Source organism: Chamaea fasciata, unplaced genomic scaffold, assembly GCF_029207755.1.
Source record: "Chamaea fasciata isolate MVZ Bird 193981 ecotype frontalis unplaced genomic scaffold, bChaFas1.0.hap1 SCAF_4, whole genome shotgun sequence".
Lineage (NCBI taxonomy): Eukaryota > Metazoa > Chordata > Aves > Passeriformes > Sylviidae > Chamaea > Chamaea fasciata.
The window spans coordinates 31,719,500-31,732,729 of record NW_027094089.1 but is presented as its reverse complement, the minus strand read 5'-3'; the positions used below and the strand labels follow the sequence as shown (position 1 = coordinate 31,732,729).

Here is a 13,230-nt window from a genome sequence, read left to right as displayed (position 1 = left end):
ACCTCCCTGATGGTTTTTAGGTGAGGGGAGATCCATCACCCGTGGACAGACACGGTGAGTGACTCACTGCCTCCTGGTGACATTTGTAAGCTGTTCCTCCTGTCTAGTTCAGGGCACCAGGTTAGCAGAGGGTACCTGGGGATGTAGTGTCCTTTCTGGAGGACTCTGGCTGCAGAGCAGCCTGGCTGGGGTGCCACAGCTCTGGAGGGGCAGATGGAGGCAGCAGTGTGCTCAGCCCTCTGCAGCATGTCACAAGCACTCAGTGGCAAGTACTGAGGTCAATCATTACTGCTGGTGTTTGCATGCTCCTAAATTTTCTCCATCCTCAATTGTGGAAAGAGTTTCAACCAAGCACAGAGAAAATTTAATTAGGAGCAGAAAGTTATTCTTGAGGGGACTGTCCCAGCAACCCCTGTGGTCTGACAGCCACCCTGGATGCAGTGATGGAGAAAAACCTACCCAGCACTTGGGAGGAGCAAACACCAGCATGCAGAAGAGGAGCAGTACTGAGCATGGGAAGTGAATCAGCCTGCAACAGCCCTGGCTGTAGCTGTCACAGAGGGTCTGCAACCTGCCCAAGCCCATGGCAGCAAAGCCCACTGCCAACATCAAAACCAACTCCCACTAGCTACTGCCATAAATTGTTACCCCTCCCCATTATGCCTCAACAGCACAAAGATCTAAATTAATCTGATAGGCACACATAATGAATAATTCAAATATCCCTAACCATTAGTCAGTTTTGCTAAGCTCAACAGTTACTTAAGCACAATGGTCAAGAAGAGGAACTTCAGCCACTCAGTATGAATTTCTTAATGAATTCTTCATTACCCAAAGTGTGCTGTTTTGGGAGCCTCAATATAAGATGTAAAGCTACTAGAAAGTGTCCAAAGGAGGGTAACAAGGATGGTGAAGGGCCTTGAGGGGAAGCCTCATGAGGAGAGGCTGAGATCACTTGGTTTGTTCAGCCTGGAGGAGATTGAGGGAAGACCCCACTGCAGTCACAACTTCCTCATGAGGGGAAGAGGAGGGGCAGGCACTGGTCTCTTATCTCTGGTGAGCAGTGACAGGACACAAGGGAATGCCCTGAAGTTGTGTCAGGGGTTTAGTTTAGTTATTAGGAAAAGGTTTTTCACTCAGAGGGTGGCTGGGCACTGGAACAGTCTCCCCAGGGAAGTGGTCACAGCACCAAGTCTGCCAGGGTTCAAGAAGTGTTTGGAGAATGCTCTCAGGCACATGGTGTGATCTTTGGGATGGGCCAAGAGTTGGGCTTTAAGATCCTTGTGCATCACTTTTCATTCAGGTTATTCTCTGATTCTATGAAATTGAGTTAGACCTATAACTCATTATTTGAATAATAAATCTTCCCATTTTCTTAACAGTCCCAATCTCTCCCCCCACCCCACTTAAAACAACAACAACAACAACCAAAAAAAAAAAAAAAACCAAAAAAAAAAAAAACAACCCCAAAACAAAAAAAAAAAACAAAAAAAAAAAAAAAAAAACCCCAAAAAAACCCAAAAAACACTAAAACAAAAACACAAATGAAAAACTAAACCAAAACTTGCTAAAACAAAAAACATCTCTGGAGATATTCCTGCTTTCTTATATGACATATAAGTTCCATGATGCATAATAATAGGCTTCACTGCACTGCAGAGTGAAACATCATTAGCTTTAGCTGATGCCCTTCTTGATTCAGAGGACTTTTCTTATAAAATACCTCATTCATTTTAAATTGAGCATTTTGGGATGGATGGTCTGAGGAAGTACCTGTGCTGCCAGGGCTCACAGTCTGCAAAAAAATAGGTCATGAGGTGCAAGTGTGAGTCCAAACTGCCTCAACCCCGGAAAGCACAGCAGGGATCACAGGGCGTAGAGGTTTGACCCTGGCTGGATTACAGGCACCCATCACTGCCTCTATCACTCCGCTCCACAGCTGGACAGGGTAGAGAAAATACAACAAAGGTTCATAAGCTGACATAAGGACAAGAGAGATCACTCAACAAATACCATTACAGCCTAAACAGTGTGAACATGGGGATATTAAGTGAATTTATTACCAACTAAATCAGAGAAGGATAATGAGAAGTAAAATAAATCTAAAAAACAACTTGTCCCCACCACTCCCTCCTTCTCAGACTCTATTTCCTCCTGCAGAGTAGCACAGGGAGTGGGGGTTATGGTCAGTTCATCACAGATTGTTCTTGCAGCTGCTCAGGGAGGGGAGTCCTTCCCCTGCTCCAGCATGGGATTCCTTCCACAGGAGACAGTTCTTCATGAACTGCTGCAGTGTGGGTTACTCTTCCATGGAGTGCAGTGCTTCAAGGACAGCCGGCTCCAGCATGGGTTTCTTTCTGTGAGGTGCAATCCTTCAGGCACAGCCTGCTCCAGCATGGATCTCCCACAGGGTCACAAGTCCTACCAGGAAACCTACTCTAGTATGGGCTCCTCTCCATGTGTCTGGAGGTCCCTGCCAGGACCAGCACGAGCCTCCATCAAGGTCACAGCCTCCTGTCAGGCACCCATCTGCTCTGGCCTGGGTCTCCTCCAGGGGCTGCAGGGGGATCTCCGCATCCCCAGGGACCTCCATGGGCTGCAGGGGCACAGCTGCCTCACCATGGTCTGCACCACGGGCTGCAGGGGAACCTCAGCTCTGGTGCCTGGAGCATCTCCCGTTCCTCCTTCACCAACCTTGGTGTCTGCAGGGCTGTTCCTCTCACATATTGTTGCTCTGCTCTTCTCTGGCTACAATTACATTTGCACAGTAACTTTTTTTTTCTTCTCAAATCTCTTATTACAGAAGCATTACCACCATTTCTGATTGGCTCAGCCTTGGCCAGGGGCACATCCATCCTGGGGCCTCCTAGCACTGGATCTGCTGGGCAGAAAGGAAGCTTCCAGCAGCTTCTCACAGAAGCTGTGGCACCCCCCTACCAAAACCTGCCCGGGCAAGTCCAGTGCACAGGGACACACACCAAGCCTCAGCTTTTGAGTGTAAACATGGAAAATGGCAGATAAACAAGGAGCAAACATACCGATCAAATTCTTCTGGACTTTTTGTGACCAGCTGCAGGGCAAGCAGGATTTCCAGCAAACACAGAATTGGCTGGGAAAGAGGCAGAGCTGTTAGTGGAATGTGGAGTCAGCTTTTCAGCTTATCATTGAGATAAGGAATTTTCTTTTGTACACTGTAAATTAAAGACAAGGGAAAAAACCCCAGCCAATCAGGTCAGCACAGAAGCATCCTAGCAGCTAACAAATACAGCAGCAGGGCACTGATTCTGTGGCCTCTCAGTGCCTGCCAGCCCCAACAGGCTACCCAACAGGTTTAGGCAAGTAAGCAAAACAGAGTGAGCTGTGCAATTCTGGCAGCTTCCCTCCTGCCTTGGCGACTCCGCCCCTCTCCTCAGCTGCCCGCAGGAATGGGCACCGCATGGCTCAGGTGAACCCTGAAATCAGCTCCAGCTACCAGCACAGTTGTGGCCTTCATGCACTGTTTCAGAGCCAAAGCTGCTGGTTTCGTGGTTATCCTCAGCACCAGAGAAGTTCAGGTGTCCTCACATTCCTGGGTGCTGGCCTGGATGCACTCCAGATGGCATCCTGATTACTGGAAGCTTCCCCAGTTGAGTACAGGGTCTGGATCAGCTCTCTTGGGCTGAGACACATTTTCTGAGCACAGTGAGTTTTCCTCATGCGTTTTTCTCCTAGGTGGCGAGGAAAGAGTGCCACTTAAGGCAACAAAGTCGTCAAGCTAATTAATACACTCAGTCGTTCAATGAAGGGAAGAAAAAGACAGGTTGAGCTGTTAGGCTGAAGCTGGTGCTCAGCCCCAGCGCAGTCAGGACCTGACACCCCAGGGTGGCTGGTACAAGATCCCCTCTGCCTGCAGCTGCCCACACACACTCATCTTAGGGATGTTTAGAAATATTGCCCCTCTTCACAACAGTGATCATTCTCTGCAACCTAAATACAAGAGGAAGAGTGTTAATTTTCAGATTGAAGTATTGCCTTCTAGCTTTACTCTTTGTGCTGCAATAGTCGTGCATCAGCAACACAATCCTTTTTGCAAAAGCGTACGCAGAGATCCCAGAGTCACAGAATGGTTTAGGCTGGAAAGGATCTGCAAGACAATGGAGTCCCCTGTAAAACTAGTATCACCAAGTCCATCACCGCCACCAACCCCTAAAGAAGAACTCTGTCGTCTCATTTACAAGATTTTGTGCCTTTCTTAAGTGATGAATCAAATTTTGTTCAGCTCATATCTCCCATTACATTAAATTCCCCTTTGGTCGTGTGCTACAGTCTCATCTGCACTACCCTGCAGAGACATTCCAGTCCACATGAACCTGAGGACCAATTTTTCTCACTTTCCACTTTTTAAAATTCTGTTCTGCCTCAGAAAAGCATCATTGCACAGTAACCTGACTATATTTAAAGCAGGCAAGTTCCAGTTTCACTCTGAAGCTACTGTTTTGCTCACTCTCAGTTCAGTCTGCCTTCTCATTGCAACCTGCTTTCTGGCCAGCTCCCATGGTTTGTCTGACCTCTCTGCTCAGCCTCAATTCCACCCAGAGAAGACAGCACAAGATCATCCAGTGTGGTGGCTTTGGCTTCTTTTTCTGCCAAGGCTGGGACTAATATACAGGATTCACAGTTTGGTATTTGGACTTGGTGTTTATTATTTCCTCTCCATAGTACAGCCTCACGAGCTGTGAGCTCTGACTAGCAAGTTAGAGAAATGAGGTAAAATGGAGTGCTTCTCTTTCTCTGCAAGGCGTTTTCAAGGACAATCCATCCAATTATGAAATGCCACCTAAATTATTTTTACTTTAAACCCAACAACTAACCATTTGAAGTCCGCAATGTGGACTTCACCAACCAATCGCAAAAAACCACCCAAACCCATGAAGAAGAAGGAAGAAGAAGGTGAAGAAGAAGGACTTCGACAACACCCAAAATCCTCCATAATGCTTCACATAAATTACTATACATTAAAACACAAAATTCTCAGTTTCCAGAATTCCAACAATCCAGTGCAGCAACCTGCCTCTCCACAACTTCACAATGGCCTGTGATTTTTATCTTCTGATTTGCTCACCTGTGCCAGCTGCAGAGTACCCAGCCCTGCAGAGATGGTGTGTGTGGAGGGGAGGGACAGCCACCATCCCCCTCGGTGTGCAGGAGCTGCAGACATTGGGGTAAACACCTGCTGATGTCTGAATGTTTCCAATTCCCATGGGATTTATCTTAGGAGAAGCTGAAGGTCTTTATCAGAAGAATAAGACAGTTGCCTTGGTGTATGCTTAGGGACATCAGTCACTTTCCCTCCTCCTCACCCCTGTGCATCTGAGCACCCTCACACCCTCTCCCTCCACTGATGAGGACTTTGGGAGCCCAAAAACCCAGCACTGTACTTCATCCCACTGAGAGACTGAAGGATAGTAAAGTTTCCTAGGGGTGTTTACAGGTATGAGAGACAGAGAGGAGAGACATAAGGACTTTACCTCTTGTGCTGTGCTCTTCATACACGAATTTGTACACAGTGGAGGTATAACGATATCTCAATTTGCTGTTTGGTTGGTGTGCAATACCACATGAGAATAGTAAGAAAGTACCAGGGTTTTCCAGGAGCAGGAGAAAAGACTGACTCAATAATCTTTTCTTTTTCCTTAATACTTTCTTTTATCTTTGCTTTTCTTCTCTTTTTTTCTTTTATCTAATTTTTTCTATTCCAAGTGGGAGACAACAGAAAAAAAAACCCACAAGGTTTTTGATTCAGGGAAAAAGCAGAATGGAAAAGCAGCCATATGAAATGCACACCCGGGGCTAATAGCAAATTCCTCATTGAATTAAATCTACGAATCTCTGAGCACTCAGAGCTGCACAACAGGACCCCTCTTGGGATAGTTTCTCCTCAGTTCACTGCAAGAGCCACTCCACGCCCTGAAGCATATGGAGAGAGCTTGTTTACTCACTGTTTCATCTGAATAGCAAAACACAGGCACTCTTCTCATTTACTGTGACAGTTAAATTATTCTTACCTGTCTAAACTACACATGGCAGCAGTTAGCTGCAGTTAGGTTCTCCTTTGCTTACCGGTATTGAAGGCATTGAGTTTTCTAGGTCCACATGTTGCCATTTTTATAGATACTGATGCTGGATCAGGGTTTCTAGGCTGGGCCCAAGGCCCTGTGCTATCACAAGTGTTATCACAGCAGGTTCTGGGCTGGCTTTCTGCCCCCAGGCCATGCCAAGCCCCTCCATGTGGGGGGCTCAGCCATGGGGCAGCACTGGCTCATCCCTGCCTGCTGTGGCTGTCCCTGGGTGCTGTCCCTGGGTCTGCCTGGGACTAAACTCCAGCTGGGCCCAGCACACCAGAGGGAGCTGGGCAACCGAGGAGCTGCACTCCCCACCCAGGGAATGAGCATGGGGAATTTCGCAGTGACAGCCCCTCTCCACTTCCTCCCACTCCATCACACTGCTCCTGACATCTCTCTGCCCCTGCCTGCACTGTCTGCAGCAGTGGAGGCCCACCTTGCTTCCCTGGCACTCCCTGGCACCCTTCAGTCACAGGATTTGTGCTTAAAGGAAAGGAGGAAAGTGTTCACCAAACCCAGACTGTGGTTTGCAACAAACAGTACTGCTCTTGCCCTTCTCCTGAGGCTACTGAGTGCAGACACAGCCCACCTGCCTCCTCTAAGCCAGAGACAGGCAGAGATGTGGTTTAGCCTCAGACACTCACAGCTGTATCCACAGACAGACCCGAGCCCCCTGCGCTGCTCCCCAGGGCCCACACATGCACCTCGGCAAACCCCAAGGGACCCCAGGGCACACACCTGCACTGTGCCCCACACCTCACGGGCCCCAGGGCATCCTTCTCTGGACACACAGATGCTGCCCCGCTTTGTTCCACTTACACAAACGCACATAAAGTGCTCCTGTCGGCCAACTGTGCCATACACGTGTATACTTCCCCACAAGATCAACATCTGCCAGGTTACAGGGCAGGGAATCGCCACAGCTGCAGCTCCCATGCAGCCCTGGGTACCCCAACCCCTCCTAGGCTGGCCCTGGGACACCCAGGACTGGACATTCCCCTGTCCTTTGGGAGGGGAGGTGTGTGTGGAGGAGGCTGGTGCTGCACTGGTGCCTGTGCCCCCCAGCACAGCAGGCTGTTTCAGGGTGGCAGCAACCTGGGTCTGCTTGGCTTCCATGCAATCAGCAGGCAAAGGCAGGTCTAGCATGCGCAATGCATTTCCCTGGTAGCCAGAACTGATACTTCTCTATGTAATAGCTGGATTTATTTTCACTTAAAACTGAAAAGCCTTTGTAGACATCTGAAAGACTTAGCATATCAGGCATGATCTTTGTCTAGTCTGAGATAAACTTTCCTGCTGTCTCCTGACTGCAATGTGTAACTGAATTCATACCCAATAAATTTGGCACCATTCCTCCTAGAAACATTTTCCAGACCTGCTCTATTTTACTTTCTCTCTGTAAGGTTTACTTAAGACTTCTTTCAGTGTAAGTTCTGTTACAAGACTCATGACATTCACAATTTAAAACTACCTTGTGGAGATCCTTTTTTAAGAATTAATAATTCATCCAGAAAAGTAAGCAATCCTCATATGTGCTAACTTTGATAAGAAAGTACTGCAGATGAGACACTTCAAACTAATACAAGAGAGATTCAAGGCATTAGTTTTAAAAACACACTCCCCAAAGCCCCAGGGCTATGCACTGCAAGCCTCTGCTGAAGCTTCCTAGGGTTTTGGCTGCTGCATTTTAAATAATTCAAAATTCTCTTTGGGTTATTCTGTGGATAGTGTTAGTTTGGAAGGGGTGGATGGCTTCGAAGTGCCATGTTTTCCTATTTATATTCACAGTACATAATTCTTTCAGTTTCACTGTGTATTTTCCAGATTACAGAAAATAAAAGCTACAGCTGGGGAGGTTTAGGACTGAGAGAGGTTTCTGTGACTACTTGTCACAAGAAAAATCCTCAATTTCAGCTTCAATGTGCTCCCTTCCCTCCAGAATTCAACCTTCTCTGATCTGAATTCTCTTCTCTACTTGGACTTAACAAGGTATGGAAGGATTATCCTCACTTCTGCTCATCACAGTCATGAACCCCTATCCCTTTCAGAGACTTCTGAAGAACACCACAGCAGCATCTTCCTCCCTTCACAGGGAAACCACTACCAGCACCTTCAGAATGGTGAAATTTTTTGCTGAGCAGAGATTGATCCAGTTGGGCAATATCTCAGCTTCTCCTCTAAGGACAATCATTTACAGTTCAGTCAGTGAACTGTGCATGTTCCAGATATTACCACCTCTAAGACAGTAGTGACAGCAAAGTCAACTACAGCAGATTTTTATTAGTTTTGAATATTGTTCCCTAAAAACTAGAGAAAGACATGCTTGACCCTTGGAAGTGGGTGGCTTTTTTAACAGGAAAAGAGCTTTTCCTGTTAATTTAGACATTAAATACCTCATGTCTCCTGACTCCCACAAATGCCTCCTCACACCCATCATTTCAGGACAGGTTTTTCCTCTCAGCAGAACCCTGTAATTAAATGTGAACTTAAAAGTACCAGGCAAGCATCACTGAAAAAGACAGACACTTTTACCCTAGTGAAGGTAACAGGTCATGGGATTTTAGAGATATGAGGTGCAGTTTGCATAATCACATTACCAGGAGAGTTTGTGAGACAGGCCACTGATGCAGTTTCCCCTGCAGTTTCTCAAGGTGTCAGATCAGCTGGGTGCATGACAGTGCCTTTCATGGACAGGCAGCTGGAGACTGTCATGCTGACCAGAAACCAGCTCATGTTTCTGTCTGACACAGCATTTGCTGGCCCACGTTCCCTGGAGCATCTTAGCACAAACAGGAATAACACGTTCTTCATTCCAGTGACAAATCTGGACAGCTTAGGTGTCTCCATCTTGGGCAGCAACCACATCTCTCCACTGCAGCTTCCTCCCACTTTCCCACTGGAAACCTCAAATGCCTCGATTTTCCAATGAACAGATACAGGCAATCACAGCAGGAGATGTCCAAGCTCTGCAGAAGACCAGCACTGTAACTCTCATCCTTAAAGGCAATGACATTACATACACCGAACCTGGATCTTTTCAGTCCCATTTCTACAGTTTGGCCTTGCTGGGCTGTGTTGGCATCCCTGCAGTCCTGGTGGGGATACAGAACCCCACAGCCCAGGCCCTTTGGCTGAGAACATTTTACAGTGTGGAAAAGGAGCCCTGCATAAGCCCAGGTACTTCACAAGGCCTCTGCTGTATCTGTCAGGATCTCTATCTGCAGGTATGGCACTTCAGAAACCAAAATGCTGACACATTTCAGTGCTTAACCAGAAAGCTGAACCTAACCCAAACCCACATCCATGCACTGCCCCCTGGCATCAGCGTCAGGAGCTTGCTGGAGGAGATGGTTCTCAATGCAAACTGCTTTGAGCACCTCTGAAACACCAGCTCTGCTGCCTTCCCCTCCCTCACTGCCTCCACAGCAAGGGCAACTCAAAGGTGCTGCAGCCAGGCTTGGGCTCTTTGGAGAAACTGGCAAAGCTTCAACATCTGCATTTAAGTCAGTCACACTGAAAATTCTGACTTGCTGTAAGAAAGCTCTGAGGGCTTTGAGCAGACTTCATAACCTGAATCTGAGCCACAACACACACCTCCATCTCCAGGACATGCTTCTTTAGCACAGTGCTAGCTCAGAGCTGCTGGACTTACCCTTCACTCCTCTCCCTATCAACACTTCACAGAGCCCCTTCCAAAATTTGCATCTCTAGCAACTGCTGAATCTTTCCTTGTCCCACATTAACACTAGCATTCAGCATCTCTGTCAAGGCTTGAAAAATCTCATGTTCTTGGACCTTAGTCAAAATAACTTTGAGCTGGGGATCATGCCAAAGGACAAACTGTTCTAACAGCCATCCAATTTAGAGGTGCTAATATTATCATCCTGTGAGCTGACAGCAATAGGTAACCAAGTATTTCACAACCTCAGAAAGTTACAGCATGTTGATCTGAGTTAAAACAAATTTACTGCACTCAGCACAGATGCATTTCCAAATCTCAAGAGTATCTATCTCAGCTGTACCCATAACAGGATCCACGCTGTACCAGGTGACCAGCCAGTGCCCCTAGATGGCCACTGCATAATCAATTTAAGCTACAATCTTCTGGACTGCACCTACTCTTAAGATTCATTTAACCACCTGGTCCAGGATAAAATTGAAGACCGTGAAGGAACAAAAGGAACCCAAATTGCTGGCTGGGTTCAGCAGGCCACCATCTCACTCTCCTGTGGGAAGGACACATCAGGAATCATTGCAGTTGTCCTGGCTGTTTTATCCTGTAGTGCCACGTTCATTTGGGGTGCTCACTATTTCAATCAAAATCACCAGCAACCGTAAGTCTAGGACAGGGACACAGGAAATATCTACAGCAACTGTATTAAGCTGAAAGACATCTCACTGTTTTTGTGACATGTATTTTCTTAACTTTTGTAATACCCTCTCTGCCTGTATCTAAAACCCTTAGAAAAATAATGAAAAAAATTACAATTGAAAAAATAAATTATGACCTGAATCTTGAAAATGAGTAACTTATACAGAAATTCCAGTTCAACTCAATGGTAGCCCTATTGTACCAGTACTGTGGCTAACACACTTGGAAAATCCAACAGCCAAAATAAAAAAGTCCCTTCTCTTTAAAAAAAGAAAACTCAACCACCTCCACTCCCAAAAAACAAAACAAAACCAAACAAAAAAAACCCCCAACCAAAACCAAAACCAAACCAAACCCAAAACCAAACAAAAAAACCCCCCAAAAAACCAAAAAAACCCCAAAACAACCACCAACCCAAGCAAAACTCAACCAACCAAACAAAAAAGGACCCAACCAAAACCCCCAACCAAATTCCATCCTCTATCAAACACCCTTGAAAACCAATGTTTTATAAGAGCTGGCACTAGTGAACCCTACTCTGCTAAAACAAAATAAAACAACAAAAGAACTACCTGTGAAGAACAGACACATTTACAGTCACATAAGACATGCCTGCAGGACTAGCAGAAACAGCATGTATCACCTCTGATTTTTTAAAGTATTTCTTTAAAATACTTCTGATCCTTATAGAATTCCTGGACATTGAAATTCTGACTATCCATCTTTCAGCCTGGGGCAGGCCCTGCTCCTGTGCTCTTTTCTAACTCCACAGTAAGTAACGACAGAATGATCTTTAACTATAAAAATGTAGATCTGTGGGTCTAATCTGTAGGTCCAATACTTTGTTTGCTTGCACAGGGCAAAACCCCTCAACGCTGACAGATGGGAGCCATTCCTTTGCCAGCCTGGAGTGGACTGCTCCTTTCAGCCACAGCCCAGGTGAGAAAACCAGAGGCTGCAAAGGGGGCAGTGCACTGGACAACCTCATCCCACGCGTGCTCCTGGGGTCAGCAGCTACTTCACGCTGCTTCTGGTGTGCATCCCTGGAGTGAATTCAGGGACAGTGATCCCTGATTCCACTGGATGTGCAACAGCTAGGCAGGCATAAAGACTTATTTATATAAAACCAAATTGTTCTCTCTGCCATCACCTGGGAATAAACCCAGAGCAGGCCAGAGTATGTGCATTGGACCAAGGATGTAATGAGAGCTTGTCAGGCCTGCTCATCTGTCCTGTATCTCCATAAAGTCATTTGTCATTACTAACAGTATCCTGGTGGATAGACACAACCTTCCTGGTAGTATGACCTTCCTGTCTCCTGGAGCAGGCACCATGGGGAGGCTCACCCAGTACCACTCCCTGCTGTGTTAGGCTGGAGCTGCGGTTCCTCTCTGAGGTGTGGAAGGCCAACTCTAAACACTTCCCATGCAGGACTCCAAATCCGGGAAGGCATTTCCTCAGCATTTTCCTCTCTGACATGCTGACTAGCTAAAAATTCAAGGATTCCTGCTGGACTGGGAAGTTTTTACTCATTTCTGATGATATCACTGACAAGAAGCCCTGATTGACCTTCTCCAGTAGCAAACACCTCTCACTTGAAAAGCCCCTTTTGCCATCTACTAGCAGATCAGACTCATGCAATATGCATGTCTGCAGCTTCCGGATGCCTTTATATCACACATCCACTCAGCCTCTCCTCCTCCTGCCTCCACAGCCGTATGCTGCCCAAGGGCATGCAGGGAGAGGTGTTTGCTGTTCCTTCTCCAGTCGCACACAAACCCTCCTGCATTTGGAACACTAAAATGTTGCCTCCGTGTACTGCTGGTGCATGTTCTCTGTTGGTGTGGCTGCTGAAGGCTCCTCCTGATGCAGTGGGCAGGTGCTGAGCTCCAGCCAACACTGAAGCGGCCTGGGCTGCCTGCAAGGGCTGGGCTACAGGAGAGAGCTGTCCCTGAGCAATCCATGCTGCCCAAACTGAGCACACCCTGACTCGACCTTGGGAGCAAGGCAGGGACATTCCTGAACTCAGCCCAAGGTTCAAGGTGCATTTTCCTCTCACTCTGCAAGTCCAATCGGTTAAATGAGCAACCTCCAGTATCTTAAAAATCCAGCATGATTGGCAGAGAGTGTTCCACGCAAGAAAGACTTGCTTCTTCCACTGTTTCCCTCCTGAAATGGGGTTTTGAGGAAGGTGTTAGACAAATACTGACACCAAAAGGGAGCACAACACTCCAGGGGCACCAAAAAAACATTGCTGCAAGTATCAGGCAGTAATTGTGGGAGATCCACCTGCAGTAGTGACTGGAGGGAGAGAAAAGTGCATGTTGGACTGAAAGGTATTCTGAAATGCCCTTTTGTTTGGAGAGAACACCACAGGATTTAACCACCACCAGTTTCTGAAATGCTATTCTGTGTCATGGTGTAGACTCAGGTGCAGACTTCAATTAAAACTCAGATGTTTGAGAAGGCAAAATGTGTTTCCCGTGCCATATTTATTTCCACTCAGAGTATTAAGGTTTTCTTGCAATCTATCCCTTGCTCCCCACACAACTTGTTTTAGATGACCGTATCTTCAGGTGTTCTAATTTCACTCTTCTTTCAACTCTGCTCCATTTGCCTGCAAAAATGCCATTCATAAGACACTCTGTAAACAATGTTGAACAGCATACACTGTGTATTTCGGGATACACAAACACTAAATACAGGGACAGACTATTCTGAAGGAAAATTTATCTCTCGATATAATATACTAAAATG

General features: G+C 46.6%; 1 protein-coding gene across 1 annotated transcript; it reads left to right on the top strand.

Moving 5' to 3' along the window:
* Positions 1–9,010: 9,010 nt before the first annotated feature.
* Positions 9,011–10,058, top strand: CD180 (CD180 molecule). The gene is given in 3 exon segments (XM_066182494.1): positions 9,011–9,515; positions 9,518–9,610; positions 9,613–10,058. Coding segments are annotated over 3 exon segments (1,044 nt in total).
* The last annotated feature ends 3,172 nt before the right edge of the window (positions 10,059–13,230 follow it).